Source organism: Orycteropus afer, unplaced genomic scaffold (genome assembly GCF_000298275.1).
Source record: "Orycteropus afer afer isolate SDZICR_OR568_19922 unplaced genomic scaffold, OryAfe1.0 scaffold00134, whole genome shotgun sequence".
Taxonomy (NCBI): domain Eukaryota; kingdom Metazoa; phylum Chordata; class Mammalia; order Tubulidentata; family Orycteropodidae; genus Orycteropus; species Orycteropus afer.
Window position 1 is genome coordinate 5,179,860 of NW_006921721.1, and position 17,612 is coordinate 5,197,471.

A 17,612-nucleotide genomic window follows, 5' to 3' on the forward strand; every position below is an offset into this window, starting at 1 on the left:
AAAAAAAAAAAAAAAAGCAGCACAGACTTGGGGACCTGCTCAGCCACCTTCTCATGCACTGAAAGGTACACAGTTGTAGTCACCAGACAGAACCTGCTCTGACTAAGGCACATGCACATTATGAACCAAGTCCCATACTTCTCAAGCTGACGCCTAAGGCACCCGGAGAGTCAGGTCCTCACCAGCTTTCCAGATCCTTCTCCTGCCAGTGCTTCCTTGCTCTGGGCATGCCAATCGGAACAAACCACATGAGTCTCTGAAACCCCACACCCTCTCTGTCCCCATACCCCTAAAAGACCTTCCCTTCCACCCCTACTCCCTCAGCTGAGCAAGCTTCTGCTCATCCTTTGAGGCTCAGATCTCGTGTCTCCTGCTTGGAGGTTTCCCTGACCACCACTTGAATCACTGCTGTCATTGTTCACCTACTGATCTCCAAGCCACTCTAGGGGCCCCTCTTAAGGTAGCATGACATTCTATCATCCCCAGCACCAGCACAATATCCTACACACTTAGGCCTCAATGTTTATTGAATAATAAGTGAACAAACAAAACAATGAATGAACCCAGGTCTCCTGCTTTCCAGGCCATTGTCTTCCCACATGGCCATGATGCCTGTAATCCTAGTCCAGAATCTATTTAAATAAAGTCTTAAAATATTGTAAATCTTTAAAAAAATCTTTAAAAAAAATCGACATTCCCTCACTCCCAATGTAAGTACTATCCAATTCACTGGCCATCTGCCACATGTGGTTATTAAAATTAAATTAAAAATTGAACTTCTCAGTCACATTAGCCATATTTCAGACACTCAGTAGTCACATGTGGCTAGTGGCTATCATATTAGACAGCACAGATACAGAGCATTTCCATCACTACATGAAGTCTACTGGATGGCTCTACTCTAAAAGGTATTACGAGGGTAAAAACAATCTATGTGGAAGAATTCATGGGAAGACAGGAACAGTAGGGACACAGGTGAGCAGGAAGGCATTTGTGCAGAATAGGCCATAGAGTCAGGCCCACAGAGAAGAAAGTACTTAGCCAAGGACTTCAGTTATACTTTCTGTTCTACCTACTGCTTTATTTCCAGCTTGTGGTCCAAGTGATGAGCGTTGGGGTCTCTCTGGGCCAAAGAAGCATGAAAGCCAATTTCCTTGTTATTAAAAAGAAAGGGGTAGGGAGCAAGGAGGAAGGTACTTGGTTAAAACATGCATTAGAAGAAAATATTTTATCAACATCATGATACATTCTTTGAAATTAGAAAATTAATCCCAAATTGCCTCAGAAGACAGTACTGGCTGTGCCTCTTTTAAGACTTCTTCACCAAAATCACCTTACATCCTGTTCAAGAGGTTCAGCATGCTTCTATGGTTATAGCTGTATCACATCTAGAGATATGGCTCCAGATGGCCACTCCTGTTCCCCTGTTTGCAAAGGCAGCAGGTTCTAGGATAATTTACCAGGCCCCAAAGCAGGTCAATGTGAAGTTATAAACTCAGAATTTTTGAGTTGGGGAATCCCAAATATCAAATAGTATGAGTACTTTTATCCTACACATGAGCAAACTGATGGTCACAGAGGTTAAATAACTTGCACAAAGTCACAGCGTCATCAGAAGAGCTAGATCCAGCAGTCAGGTCTCCAGACTCACAGAATGTGCTCTTCCCACTAGAGTAGAACTTGACTCCTTTAATATCTGGAGGCCATGGCTCACACTGTGGCCCGACTACACCCAATCTTGTGTCTTTTTCAGGGATTAACTCAAGCATTTATTACACCTCACTCCTCCATCCTCCCTCCCATCTTTGACCTGACCACTAAGTCTCTGGCATACTTTATGAATACACAACAGAAGAGGATGCCAGGAACTGTCCTGTCCATCAGGACAATATAGGGATGAACCCCAGAACTTTGCTATTTGGCTCTGAAACAGAAATAAAAGGTTATGGTAGGAGAAAGGCATCTAAGGCTACCTAAAGACAAATCCTTTCACAACCAATACCAGCCTAATTGTTTTAGGAAAAGATGTCCCAGAGATAATAAAAATGGAGGCAATATCCCTAGAGTAAGGACCAAGAGCTTGATGCTGTACCAAGCTCAGGGACTGGGTGGAAGTGTGCAAGAGTATTATAATAAAGAAGGGCACCTGAAGTGTGTTCAAAGTCAAAGCTATGACCTGGAACTCTCCCTACTGTTTCCTGCATCAGTCTGACTTCTGTGCCTCATTTCTGCCACATCACTGCTATCCTTTAAGATTTGTGGTGGAAAGAAAGGCTATTGAATTTGGAATTTTAACAGCTGGGTTTGAGCCTTAGTTCGGCCCAGTTAGCTGTGTACCAGCTGTGAGCAAAATCACTTAACCTTTCTGTGGTTCTGTCTTTGTTTGATAAAGTAGCTGTGTTGCCTGCCTCCAAGTGTGAGGCATTATATCATCACCACCATCAGTATCATATTTACATTCCCAAAAGCTCTACTAGGCCATACAACAGACAGTATCTTTTTAAGAAAACAAAATACACCGACAATGAAGAGAAAATGAAGGACAACATTAACCCTGCTACAAATATGCTTCATTTCACAAGCAATTGAAGTAGTAGTTCCCCCTAAACTTAATTTATCTTTTACTTATTGTTACAAGTTAATCTTGTTGAGTCTTGGCTCATTTTTTAATAGGCCACTCAGATTACCACCAATGATCATTCTCTCATGGTCCAGTATAACATAAACCTTAAGGAAATAGTATGTGTGTTGGCAAACTGAGGGAGAAAGTAGGAGGTAGGAGTGTGTGGAAACTATTATAGTGGATTTTCCAAAGCAGAAATTACAAATTACCCTATTATAAGGCAATCTGCATAGCAGCAAAATGCGGCACAATTATTCCCAAATGAGCAGCTCTTTGAGATATAGCTCATACTTAAAAACTATAACTGGAGCAATATAATCCAATGTGCCAGGTATCTTGGCTATACTGATGCTTCCTAGAGAATAGCTGAAATCAAAATTATAATAATTTTCTCCCATCTTTTTTCATCCATTTTTTTCCTCAGATGATGACATCCACTTACCTTTGCAAGACTATTTTAAAATGATTGACCTTATTTGATGGGAAAAGCTGGAGAAATTTAGGTGATTTTCATTCTGTGCTTTCTGCTTATCTGTATGTTCTCATTTTTCTACAATGGTTATATTATGTGTTTAAAAACAGTCAGCATAATTTTTAAATAAACAACTTACCTCAATAATTTTTATAATATCCCGTGGACCAATAACTTCAGGATCAAACTTAACATGGGCTTTGCTAGTGGCAAGGGCCACTGAAGCATAGGTGATGCCATTTGTCCTCATGAGCTTGGACTCTATGTTGTGAACACAGGAAGCGCAGGTCATCCCTCTAATCTGCAACACAAGATGACAAAAATCCCACCGACAGAGCCTCGACAGGGGCCGAACAAAGGCACATCAGGGAGTTCTGGTGAAAAGCAGCCACAAGAGTTTCTTCCTCCACAGCACACTTCCAAGACTCTAACCTCCAAACTCCATGTGCAAGATTTTTACCCCTAACATCCCTGGGGGCTTCAGAGACACAAGCAGACCTTCTTCCCCCCTAAGCACAGGAGACAGAGTTCATCACTGAACAGATGGCAACAGACTAAGGCTTGACTTCTGGCTCTAATAACCATGGGCTTCCCTAAGCCACTTCTACCCTGTTGTCTCAGATATTGTACCAGTAGTGTCGGGATAAGAATGCACATACATTCTCTGCTGCCAAGGGTAAGGCTGTGGCCCTCTGCAAAGCCCATAGAACTACTATACTGCTCTGCATATCCTGAGTGTCACTGGCATCTGACTGGGAGCTACTACTGACACGCTCTCTACTTCAGTGCTCTAGAGGCACCAGGGCGATAATGTCGATTCTTTATTATCAACAGGAAGGAAGGATTTAGGAAATGAATGCAAGAGATGAATTTGAGTTGGTATCAAAGTCGGACAGGATATTGACATGTGAAGGTAAGAGTATGTGAGGTTCTGCATAGAGAAGCTTGGGAAAAAGCAAAAGGCAGGACAGCAAAGGTGTCCAGGCAGCCATCAAAAGCCAGCTCGGCAGGGCATAAAATATGCGTAAGAGAGGAAGAAGAGGGAAGTTTGCAAAGTTGGTTGAGTCCACAGCATGAAGTCTCTTGCATACCCAGCTAAAAAAAATGTGTGCTAACTCAGACACTCCATAGGAAGCCACTCCAAGGATGAGGTCTGGAATGCTGATTGGAACTACACTTTGACATTCACATCAGTAATGCCAGATTCAAAGACCAAAAGAGATGAGAGTCCCATCTGGAATTAGGGAGGAAGGAGAGAGAAGCGCATCTATAATCACAACACATTGACTTTGGCGTAGAACCCAAGGAAAATATGAGGAGCTTACGTGCTGCCAGGTGGCTGTGCAGATAGAATTGTACAAAGTCTACAAATATTTCATTGGTGCTCTTAAGCTCTTTTTTTATTTTTATAACAATAACAGTAATAATAAGAACCATTTATGAGCATTTACAATGTGCCAGGCACTGTCCTATGCACCTTCATGCTCACAATAACTCCATGACATAGGTCTTGGAAGCTGGGGTGCTGAGAGGCTTAGCAACTTGCCCAAAGTCACAACAGCCAGTGAATGGTAAAGCTGGAGCAGGAGCCCAGACTGGCTGCCAAGTCCATGCAGAGGAACAGGATCAGCAAGGTGAAGAAAGTCCCTTACAGCTAGTGTATGCAGTGAATTCAAGTCCATTGTACACAGATGGTTTACTCTGCTTATGCCATACCATGCTGTGTGTCCTGACAAGACAAAATAGAAGTATGACATGTGACCTGCCATTACTGTAATATACTTTGCAAATCAGGCAATGCACTCTTCTGTGTATCAGTGGCCAGCATCTCCTAGAATACTAATGAAATACAGACATCTACCTAAAATGTCTATGAATATGTGATGATGAAATGACTATTGATACTGTTTCGTTAAAAAATATGTTGTAGTAAAAGTGTTCTTTTTTTAAAAAAAATTTTTTTAACCTTTCTCAATAATATTCTCAATTAAAATTTTTCCACAAGCAACCTGAGCAGAAAGGTATACATGCGTACACCTGGGGGCCTACAGCAGGGACCTGCCTCTATCACAGGGCTTCTCTGAATTGTGACCCAGTGAGTATTACACTTTGCTCCTAACACATAGGCAGCCATGAAAGCAAAGAGTTTGCTCTACAAAAACACTATTTGCCACAAGCTCAATGTGCAACTCACGTCTTCAATACTTTTTCTTCAAACATTTACTTACCACTAATGGCAGAGACCAAACACATCAAGCAATTAAAAGATCTTTTGACTTGGTAGAACAGCATTACTCAAATTCCTCATGGGCTTCTTCTAAGCCTGCTTTTGTTGACACAAAAAGAACTTCATACCAAAGTGCTTGCAGACATAGCATACTCTAAGTATTAGAAATGCCTGTTGTTCTCAATTATTTGTGACATGAGTAACAGCAGGTAAAAAGGAAACAATACCTCCTCTTCCCCTCTAAACACACTGGGAAGAGAACCACTTTCAGCATTAGCCTCAGATTGTGTTAGGACACTTTGGTCACCAATTACCTCCTAAGCACCCTCAAATTACCAACAATCCCTCATTTTTTAATGGCACCAAGTACCATGCCAACTCTCCTCTCCTAGTCTCAAGATACTTTCATGCATTCTAGTTTCCTTTAGGTTTTATGGACTGCCATACTCAATCTTCCCTAAATCACCAACCTCATGACAGCCCACTGTTTTTAATTTTTCTTTGTCTAGTAGCCCTCAGACCCACCAAATTGCCCTCAACGTACTCAGCAACATACAGTGCTACGATTTTGGACAAAACTGACCTCCCTTCACAAAACAAATAGGCCACTGGTGTTGGTGTCAAAGGAAAACAAAACAAAACCCACCAATACTAAATAAGGTATATTTGTTGTTGTTATGTGCCATTGAGTCAGACACGACTCATAGTGACCCCGTATATTTAAGATGGTAAAAATTTACTGATCACAACCAAGGCGGTCACCAGAAATTCAACTGCAAATTGTCAGAAGCTACCAGCCCTCTACTCTAACCCAAAAGCCCTCAAGCTCTCTAACCCAACCAGCTACTTACGATCAGCTCAATGTTGCCCTCTGGGCCTGTGTAGTCTTCCATTACTGCTGCCTCAAAGCCCAAGTTCTCGATGAGCTGAGCTATTTCAAGTGGCTGGATGATTTCTGGATCATACTTGACCTCTGCCTTTCCAGCCATCAATGCAACCAGCACCGACAGAACACCTGAAACCATCAGGTCACAGCTATCACACTCTAGGCAAAGTCTCTGAGATGACGTGCTTAACATAATTTAACAAAGAAGAGGACCTCTACTGGAAGCCTCTATAATAGCGGTTCTCAAACTTGGCTGCACATGTGGATCACCTGAGGGAGTTTCTGATAATCATGATGCCTGGTTCTTAACCCAGACCAATTACATCAGACAGGCATCAATATTTTTAAAGCTCCTCAGGCTATTTCAATGTGCTTCTCAAAGTTTAGCTGGCATAAGAATCACCTGCATCTATCAACTGTTGTTACATCAAGGATATTTTTCAAACGAAATATTGGGACAGGATTTTTGTCGCATTTTCAGGTTTAAGAGATAGTATCAGAAATGTGGTTTAAAGGAAAAAGAACCTCTGGTGTTTCTGCAACATTTGATAGGTTACGGGGACAACAGGACAGAATATTTGAAACGGAAATCCTTCCACAAACTGCAGGCTATTTATACATCATAGTAAGGGGTTGAAAGAATTGGAAGGGGAAAAACTGAATAAATACTAGAGGAGTCTACCCATGGGATGGATGGTCCACAACCTTTAAACTGGGTTTTCCATGGCTAACTTACACAGAGATATTTTTCTCAAACAAATTAAATACCTTTTAGAATGAATGCCATTTGCCCAAGAGCATTAGATAGGCATCTATACTATCCTGAAATGAACTTCCTTTCAGATTATCTTGGTTACTGATGAACACAGTCACTGGAGATTCTGAAGGGAAAACAAAGATGCCCTGCTCCACAGATGTCAGTGTATAACCATCTACAACAGCATTCCCAAGTCAACATGGATTAAGATCTCTCACCAGCTTCTTTCTGCAGATTCCTCTCTATGTTAGATACACAGGATGCACAGGTCATCCCTGAAATCTGTAAAAAGCACTTCTGTGGCACCACTGTTCTGGAAGATTGCGCTGAGTTGGATGAGTGGCCGGGGCTGTGGCTGCGAGGGAGCTCCCTGGCACAGGGAGCCACTTCCTGTACTGACACAGATGTACCACCTGTAGTTTGCACCATAGAATTCCCAGCATTGTGGCTTCCAACACGGTTGCTAGAACAGTTTTCTAGGATAAAATGTCAGAAATAATTCAAAATAGAAGAATAAACAATTGGTTTTTTCGAAGACAGTAATTTCAACCCTCTGACACTTTCTCTCTCTCCCTATTTTCCCAGGTCATCACTCATTTTCTGGATTCGCCTGCCTTTCTTTCCAAATGATATTTCAGTAATATTCATGCTATTACAGAGAATTCCATACCCCCTCACTAACCTGCCAATTTCTAACACTGATGTATGGCCCAGCTAAGTCCTGGGCTTCCAGAGATTGCTAAAGAAAGTTAAAACAGGGCTTTGAACCAGTTCATTCTCTTGTTAAAATGTAGATTCTGATTCAGCATATCTGGGGTGAAAACCAGCAGGCTGTCAAACCAGAATAAACTAGTTAGAAGCCCTGAAAAATAAAAAAAAAAATCAACAAAAATCCAAGCAAATCTATGCTATTGGGTCCTTTATCAATCCATGCTAACACTGTTGTTGTTATGTGCCGTTGAGTCGGACCTGACTCACAGCGACCCTTCCTTGGGTTTCCGAAGTGGCATCACTATGGAAGTGGATTGCCCAACCTTCCTTCTGAGGAGTGGCTGGTGGGTTTGAACCACCAGCCTTCTGGTTAGCAGTCAAGTGCCTTAGGCACTATGGTACCAGAGCTCCCTTGCTAACACTATTGGTGGGCATATATATTGATGCATATTTCTAGAAGTCTATTTGATAACAGAGAGCTCTGGTAACATGATAAACAGTAACCCAAACTGCTTTGCATTTTAGAAAAGGCTCAACAAGCATTTGCTGATGAAACTAAATGAAAATGTTTATACCCTGTGGTAGTTATGTTTGTGTGTCGACTTGGCTGGGCCTGGTTGAGTGGCTGGGCAGCTGGTCGTAGTTATTCCCCATGATGAGACTGACAATCACCTCCATGGTAGGATCTACCACAAGCAGCTGAGTAGCTGCCTTTGGGATGTGGCCTGTTTCCTGTATATAAGGAAAAGCCTTGGGAGTGGTTGCTAGCTTGTGGCATGCTTGGACCCTGCATGTAGCCGTGTCATTGTTCAGCAGCCTGCTGACCTTGGAATTTACAGTGGACTTGAGTTACTGGCCTGCCATGTGGTTTGGTAACATCGGGACTGTGCCATTTTCTTTGTCAACCTTGGGCTTCTCAGCCTTAGCAGCCAGCAGTCGTCTGAGTGAAGAAATGCCTCTAGCTCCCATGGGCCAGGAGCAGGAGGCAGAGCTGGACCCCAAGGTTGAGGGGCTTTCACCCAGCCCCTAGAGCCTGGCACTTTGAACTTGGACTTAAAGCCTCAAAACTGTAAGAGAATAAACTCCTGTTTGTTAAGGCCATCGTGTTTGTTAAGGCCATCCCATTTGTGGTATATTTTTGTCAGAGTGGCACTAGGTAACCAGAACATACCCTCTGACCAATTATGCTTTTAGACACTTATATTAGGGGAATAATGAAGTATTATTATATTGGGAGCTCTGGTAGCATAGTGGCTAAGACACTTGCCTGCTAACCAGACAGCTGGCGGTCAAACCCACCAGCCACTCCTCGGAAGGAAGGTTGGGCAATCCTACTTCCGTAGTGATACTGCCTCGGAAACCCAAGGAGGGGTCACTATGAGTCGGGGCCTACTTGACGGCACACAACAACAACAACATTATATACTTAAGTGCACAAAGATTTAGTCTCTAAGATGTCCATCAGTGTTATTTACAACTATTATGTACACAAAAAGATGGGAATGATCCAACAGGAAGCTGACTGAGTAACTTATACTACATGCCCAGCGAGTAATGCTATGCAGCCACTAAACATCATGCTGCAAACATGTGCATGAACCTAAAGATAAGTTTATAATAAACTGTAAAGTAAAAACAGATTTTAAAACTATGTATAATATAAATTTATATTCTGAAAAAATTTTATATATCCTTTAGAAAAAGTCTAGAAGACCACATACAAAAAATGTTAAACATGGGTTATAAACCACTGTTTAGAAACAGTGATAGGACTATAAAATATTTTTGGCTCTTTTTGCTTATGTGAAATTTACATTTTTTTCTTCAATGACCATGTACTACTTACTATGTTCTTTTAAAATTAATCTTAATTCTAAACTCTTCTTTAATCTCTCTCTTGGTATCATTTACTTTTAGCATATCTATTATTAATAATAACAGCAGCTGTGGTTGCTATTGTTATTATAACAACAAGAACCCAACTGAAGCCTACAAAGCCCACCTCCTGAAATTATGATGTACTCATACCTGTCTACCTGGTTTTGTTCTCTTTGACCAGAATTAAGCTCCTAATAGGGTAAGGGTCTTGACCTGAATACCACTATACTCTAACCTTAGAATAGAACTTGGCACACTGTAAACCCACTGCAATCGAGTTGATTCCAATTCACAGTAACCCTATCGGACAGAGTAGAACTGCCAGATAGTTTCCAAGGCTGCAAATCTTTACAGAAGCAGACTGTCTGATCTTTCTGGACTTGAACTCCCATGTTTTGGTTAGCAGTCAAATGCCTTAACCAGTGCACCATCAGAGTTCTTGGTGGTGGTGTTAGCTCCTATGATGGGGTTTTCACTGGCAGATTTTCAGTAGATCGCCATGCCTTTCTTCCTAGTCTACCTCAGTCTAGAAGCTCTGCTAAAACCCATTCAGCATCATGGCAACACACAGGCCTCCACTGGCAGATGGGCAGTGGCTGCACATGTAGTGCACTGACTAGGAACTGAACCTGGGTCTCCCACATGGAAAGTGAGAATGCTGCCACTGAACCACCAATGCCTCACCATAAGGATGGTAGAAACATGTTATACATGACCAACGATTTTCTTCATACTATATTCACGTATATGTGTATTCACTGACTCATTTCATCCACTCTTTCATTCATTCAAAAAATACCTATGTGGCAAACCAGTGTAGAATTGCTTTCTAGATGAAAACCAGGTAGAAAATTTTCAGTAATTTAGTTGACTGAAATTCAATGCCTGCCACTTACCTTTTTGGTCTCAGATTCATAGCCCACCCTTCCCCTGCTGCACACTCTATCACAGGAGGTTGATGACTGCAGTCCCAGGCTCCCTTGTCAAGTGGTTTCTAACTAATTTTGGTCCATGTGAGATAACATGTGGGAAAAGGTAGGACAAAAGGGAAAAGCCAAAGTGTTCCTCACTCTCCCTGGGATTCCAGCTCTTGCCCCACAGCCTCTCTCCTTCTGAGGTCCCAGAGGTCTAGTACCACCAGGCAGGCTCAGTCCCTGGGCTCTAGTGACATCCCTCCTCCCTCAAACCCTGCAGCTCTGAAAAGTGGTGACTTCCTACTGTTGTTAATCTCCCAAGTTTCCTCCCTTGTCCCTATTTAGCTTTTCCTGTCTCTATCACCTTTGTATTTAGTTCCCAGTACTAAATTCCCTCTATTGGGACACCCTTGGACTGTGCCTGTTACCACCCTTTCTGTGGCATCTGAAATTCCCTCTCTTCCATTTCCTCCAGAAATATCTTCTATGTGTTAGGTGCCAGTGACTAAGAAAAGAAACACATCACTTCTGGTTTGAAGAATGTCCTCAAGGAGTTCTATGCAATACAGAATGATTGGTCAAATATAGATACACCTGCCCCTCACTTACATAGTTACATAGTCAGGTTATACTTACATAATTAGATCACAAAAACCATGTCCTTAGGTGAAAATAGGCATTATGCAAAAATGGAGGATGATCACATCAGATTACAAAGTGGAGAATGACTACATCATTATATACTTGCGAAACCACCGAGAATCCAGGCCCGACTCATAGCGACCCCTCCTTGGGTTTCTGAGGCAGTATCACTATGGAAGTAGATTGCCCAACCTTCCTTCCGAGGAGTGGCTGGTGGGTTTGAACTGCCAGCCTCCTGGTTAGCAGTCAAATGCCTTGGGCACTATGCTACCAGAGCTCCTAGATCCATTAATAGTCTGCTCTAAATTTGGGTTGGCAGATCAAATATGTGTATGACACTCAGGAACATTTATTTGCTTTTCACAAAAACAATGAATAAGTTTTTATTTTAAGTATGTCTGAAATATTGCAGGGGACATACTTATACTAAAAATTATTTGTTGAATGGAAATTAAAATTTAACTGGGCATCCTATAAATTTGCCTTTGCTGAATAAAATAACCAAAATACCTTTTGGACTAAGTACAATTCTCACAACTCTATCCAATAAACATCACTGTTCTTCTTTTTTCAAGGTTTACTCAGTCAAATTCAATTATTCTGTAATGTGTAGTTGATTGCTAATTCCTTCTCACTGCCAAGAGCCTCGCTCTGAAAGACTCTAAACTTCACATAAATACAGCAGATGCTGAGCCTGTACTACATTCCTTACCTTTTGAGTACAGGGTTTATTGTTCTTTTGCATTTTCCTTATTGATTTTTGCTTTCTCAGAAACTTGCTTCCTTAAACTTAATACAAAAACAAAGTACAGAATGTAGCCAAGGCTTCCTCATGATTCAATTATCTCTCTTAATGGCACATATGTGTTCAGAGGAAGAGAAGAAAGTTGTCTCAGTATAGCAAAATTTTCAAGGAGACAAAGTTACTCTGTGGCCACAGGAAGCTGGACGTGGGAAAACAAAAGCCAACTGGCTACAGCGCTGCAAATGGGCTTTGCCCTGAGACCCCAGCAACCAGCTCCATGATAGCACTGTGTTCCAGGCCAAGGCTGATGAAGCTGTCCAAGTTCCAGCCCAGTCTACAGATCCACGCTAGAAGAAAGGGGAGCCTGTCTCTTGGGATCCTAACAGTTAAAAAATAGTTGTCTCCATGGGACTAATGTTGGATTGTTGTTATGTGCCATTGAGTTGGACCGACTCATAGCGACCCCTCCTTGGTTTTCCAAGGCACTATCACTATGGGAAGTAGATTGCCCCATCTTCCTTCCGAGGAGTGGCTGGTGGGTTTGAACCGCCAGCCTTCTGGTTAGCAGTCAAGTTCCTTAGGCACTATGCTACCAGAGCCCACACAAACCACAGCCTCTTCTAACCTCTGTTGTTGTTATGTGCCATCGAGTCAGCCCTGACTCATAGTGACCCCTCCTTGAGGATTCCGAGGCAGTATCACTATGGAAGTAGATTGCCCAACCTTCCTTCTGAGGAGTGGCTGGTGGGTTTGAACCCCAGCCTTCTGGTTAGCAGTCAAGTGCCTTAGGCACTAAGCTACCAGAGCTCCTCCTTAGACCAGAACAACTAGATGGTGCCTGTCTACCACACCCACCATTCTGACCAGGGACACAATAGAAGGTCCCATGCAGAATGGAAGAAAAGTATGACCAAAATTCAATTCAAATTCCTAAAAAAGTCCAGATCTACTGGATCAATAAAGACCAGAAGAACGCCAAAGACTCACTCTAAGACAACTTTTGAACATGGAATTGAAGCTATTTCTGCAAGCTACCTTTTAGCCAAATAATAAACCATCTTCTAAAATAAACAGAAAAAAGAAAGTGTTAATTACTAACTAAATAACTAAACAAACAGACACACAAATAAATAAATAAATAGCTCTCCCTCTCAAACAGAGATACAGCCCTGTTTTCCCCTCTCCCTCCTTATCTTCAATTTCTTTCTGGAATTCTCAGTCTATCCCCATTCCCAACCCCTACTCCAGCAACTGGGTAGCCCCTACCTATGTCCACACCTATGCAGCCTGGTTTCCCCCTTACCTGGACCCTGCTACTACCAACCTCCTACTAGTTGTTGTTATTAGGTGCTGCTGAATCAGCTGCAACTCATAAAAACCCATTGCCGTCAAGTCGGATCTGACTCATAGTGACCCTTCCTTGGGTTTCCAAGGCAGTATCATTATGGAAGTAGATTGCCCAATGTTCCTTTCGAGGAGTGGCTGGTGGGTTTGAACCACCAGCCTTCTGGTTAGCAGTCAAATGCCTTAGGCACTACACCACCATAGCTCCCTCCAACTCACAGCAACCTTCTGAACAACAGAAAGAAACACTGCCTGGTCCTGCGCCATCCTCACAATCTTTGCTATGCTTGAGCCAATCGTTGTAGCCACTGTGTCAATCCATTTTGTCGAGTCTTCTCCTTTTTCTCTGACCATCCACTTTACCAAGCATGATATCCTTCTCTAGAGACCAGTCCCTTCTGACAACATGACCAAAGTACGTGAAATGAAGTCTGCCCATTCTCACTCTAAGCAGCACTCCTGCTGTTCTTCTGAGATTTGTTCTTCCTGGTAGTAAACAAGGTAAATGCTTGTGGACTAGCAAATGTCTATAAATCTGACATTTCCAGGCCATGGCTGCCATTCCTCTCTGTGGCCCCTGAAACTGCCTCCTTGAAACTTCTGCCTTTGTTTCCAGGACTCCACTCTTCAGGTCCTTTCAGGTCACCTATCTAGAGATTCTCCTCTTCTATGTACCACTTCCTTTCATACCATGCCATAGAGATCTTCCCTTGCTCTTCCTGGGTCTTCTCATTATCTCCTATGACTCTCCCTATATGCTGGAGACACTCAAATCTCCATTTCCAGCCCCTCTCCGCATACACCCCCACCTCAGAATTCAAGGCCAATATATTTTGCTACCCTTTGCATCTATCATCCTAATGAATTAGGAGGCTCATTCCAAAAGATCCCTTTCCTTCATGAGTCTTCTCCATCTCACCAACCAAAAAAAAAAAAAAAAAAGAAAGAAAGAAAGAAATAGCTGCTGTTGAGTCAATTCTGACTCATGGTGACCCCATGTGTTGAGCTCCACAGGGTTTTCAATGCTTGTGATCTTACAGAAGTAGATCACCAGGACTTTCTTCCAAAGTACTTCTGGGTACCTTTAGGTTCATAGTCAAGCGCTTAATTATGTGTACAGTTTAGGCACTCCCTACATCTCTCACACACACAGCCTTAACCTGACAACATGCTTGGTGAATCTGACCTCCTGAATGTCTTTCAAATTCAGCTCCTGCTCTCTTGTCCCATGTCATTTTTTACCCAGCCTCCCAAGTGGTTCAAGCCTCTTGATCCACACTACATTATGACATCAGACTGGTCTTCTAAACAGAATCTGATCTTGTGCTTTTTCTGTTCAAAATTCCACCAGGAACTCCCCTTGCCTTCACAACAAACCCCAAACCCCTCAGCTTGGCATGCAAGGCTCTGTAGATATATGCATGTCTCACCTGCTCGGCCTCACTCACCACCCTCCACTCTTAGTCCTCACTCTCAACTCTCTCTAAACCCATAGCTTCCTCCACGCACTGGGCCTCCTCTCCCACTGAAGTTTGTCTCATTGTGTGGACTATTCCTTTGCTTCTACCTTCCCCACCTCTCCCTTTTCCTGCTCCTCACTTGTTTCATTCCCATTCATCCTTCCAGAGACTACTCTGGAGCTACTATTCTTACCAAAGAAGTATTTCCTAAGTCCCCGAGTTTGGCCCAGGTGCCCCTCACCTGGGCTCACACAGGACATCCTGAGTCCCTTTAGCATAGGACGTGTCCTGCTGCACCGTAATGGTCTACATTTTCTCGGCTTCTGCTTCACTAGAGCGTAAGTTCTTAGAAGAGGGCATGCCTTACTGATCAGTAGCCCCACAACTAGGACAGGACCTGGTACATGGCAGAAACGCAAAGGAGTTAAAATGGTGTTGCATTTGTAGAGCTCTCATGGCAGGGAATAGAAGAAAAAACAAGAAGCATGGGAATGGCTATCAGCTGGCTGGTCAAGGAGAGAAGGGGGGACACAGATGGTCACCATGCTAGAAATCTGACCTCATGATGTGACATTTAGCTATGAAGGCAACTTGCTTTATCTAGACTGTCATGCCCACTCCCTTTTCTCTCATCATCATCAAGGGAGGCAAGGGAAATCATTGTTAAATTCTGTAATTCCCATTTTTAAAAGTATGGTCTCTAGGAATGGAAACTAAGGTACTGTTGGTTTTTATAATTTTCTTTAGCAGATAAATCTTCAGGAAAAGTGATGATGATTCCTTTGGTGAGAGAAGGGTCTGACAGGGTCTATATTCTTTAGAATGCAGAGTCAGAATCCTCTTTGGAAAAAGGGCCAAAAACCTAAGGAACATAGCTTTTTAGTCCCAGCTACCAAAACAAAAACCAAACTCACTGCCATCCAGTCGATGCCAACTCACAGCAACCCCTCCCCTGGGTTTCCAGAAGGTACCTCTACAGAAGTAGATCGCCCAGTCTTCCTTCCAAGGAGTGACTGGTGGGTTTGAACTGCCAGCCTTCTAGTTAGTAGTCAAATGCCTTAAGCACTATGCCACAGGAGGGGCAAAACCTACAAACTTGGAAATTCTATTTCCTCTAGCCTAACAAACTTAACATGTAAGAAAAAGTTACAGAATTTTGCTGGCATTATCTACATGTAAGGCAACGAGTATGGCTCACCTCTCATATCACCCATGTACAGTGTTGTAGGAAACAAAAAGAAAAGAAGATGACCCCAGATACACTGTAAACATGTCAATTAACTTACCAGAGATAATGGAAACCTCAAATCCCACGTCTTCTACAGCAGCTCTGAGTTCTTCTGGGCTAATTAGAGCAGAGTTAAAGAGAACAGTTCCAGTCCCTTCAGTCAGAGAGACTGATATCCGCTGTACCCCTTTCCTCTGGGAGATGACACCTTCAATGGACTGGACACAGGAAGCGCAGGTCATGCCAGCAATGGCAAGCACCACAGTACTGTGTGCTCCAGGCTCCTGGTTTCTCTGGGAGAAGCCAAAGGAGTGGCATTCAGAAGGCCTGACATCTGGCAGACACTCTGTCCTACTAATTTCTGAACCATCAGGAAGAAAAACTTTAAAGTTTCCAGGTGGAAGGGCCTCGATGGCCTTCTGCAGAGCAACAGGGGAGACGCGAGAAGGCTCAAACTGTACTTGGGCAGCTCTGTTCTCCAAGGACACTTTAATACTTTGAATCCCTGGGAGTTGGCCTATGTTTTCTTCAATATTGAAGACACAAGACTTACAGTGCATTCCATCTACTCTCAGTTGCAAGGTGACCTCATGGCTTCCTCGGTCCCGCAGGGTCTCAGAATTAGTGAAACTTTGCTGAGCAGCAGGTGAAGGTCTCTTTGGGTTAGTGCTTTGTAATCGTCCAATATCAATTGGTCCCAGACTTAGGGGAACTGTTTTGTTCTTGATGGTAGCTTCAAAACCCATGTCATTGACATGGTCTCTGAGTTCTTCGGGTTGAATAAGATAAGGCTGATAGGTGATGATCGCTTCCTGGTTGCCCAGTGAGACTCTGACTCGCACCACTCCTTGCAGTTTCCCAATCTTGCCCTCTATGGAGCTGACGCAGGACTGGCAGGTCATGCCTTCCACCCGAAGCTTGACCACAGCCTCCTCAGCAGGTGAGGACCTGTAGGGCCAGGAGACAGCCTTTCCTTCAGCAATGCTTGCCTCGAAGCCCATATCCCCAATGTGGCGGCAGACTTGCTGCAGGCTCATGACTGATGGCACATATTTCACAGTTGCACTGCTCTGTTCTAAGGATACTTTAATGCTCACGATGCCGTTCAAACTGGAAATTCTGCCCTCAATAGACTTGACACATGACTGGCAAGTCATGCCCAGAATGCTGACCGTGCTGGTAGTTATCTGTGAAGTAGGGGACACACTATCCAGACCGCCTTCGTAGCCCACGTTGTCAAAGGCAAAATTCTGCTTCATTGCTGGATTCCAGGGCTGAGTAGGCAAAGAAAGTCTAGATAAGACCTAAAAGGAAAGAAATTACATGTTTTAGTCCTTAAAACTAAATATTTTCTAAAATATCCCAGCTTGTATGGTGCTGAAAAAACAATGCCACTGGTGTCAAAACATTCTAAGAGTATAAGAATATAAAATACAGAGAAAGAAAATTATAAAACAGCATTTGTAAAATGAAAGGGTTCAGATACTCAGCTTCTTAGCTCTGCCATTTTGTGATTCTGAACCTATAAGTCAACTGTCTGACCACCTTAATAAAATGGTTTCATTAAGAAGCTGCAGATGTCTCTATAGGAAAGAAGGAAAACACGATGTGGCATATATGCATAGAACACAGCAAGACCGGCCTAGTGGAGAGGCAGAGAGGACAGGAATGCACAGGGGAAGCACAGGTGTCCCAGAGAGCTTCCCTCCTCTCCATTAATACCTG

At 42.9% G+C, this 17,612-nt stretch overlaps 1 protein-coding gene across 1 annotated transcript in view; it reads right to left on the reverse strand.

The window, feature by feature from the left end:
• ATP7B (ATPase copper transporting beta) overlaps positions 1–17,612 on the reverse strand; it is a 116,767-nt gene that overhangs the window by 54,564 nt on the left and 44,591 nt on the right. Inside the window, exons 2-6 of the mRNA XM_007945229.1 lie at positions 15,946–17,191; positions 7,184–7,441; positions 6,174–6,337; positions 3,235–3,396; positions 1,077–1,153 (exon numbers count right to left, since the gene is read on the reverse strand). Coding sequence (XP_007943420.1) covers positions 1,077–1,153; positions 3,235–3,396; positions 6,174–6,337; positions 7,184–7,441; positions 15,946–17,191 — 1,907 coding nt within the window. The remainder of the gene's footprint in view (positions 1–1,076; positions 1,154–3,234; positions 3,397–6,173; positions 6,338–7,183; positions 7,442–15,945; positions 17,192–17,612) is intronic.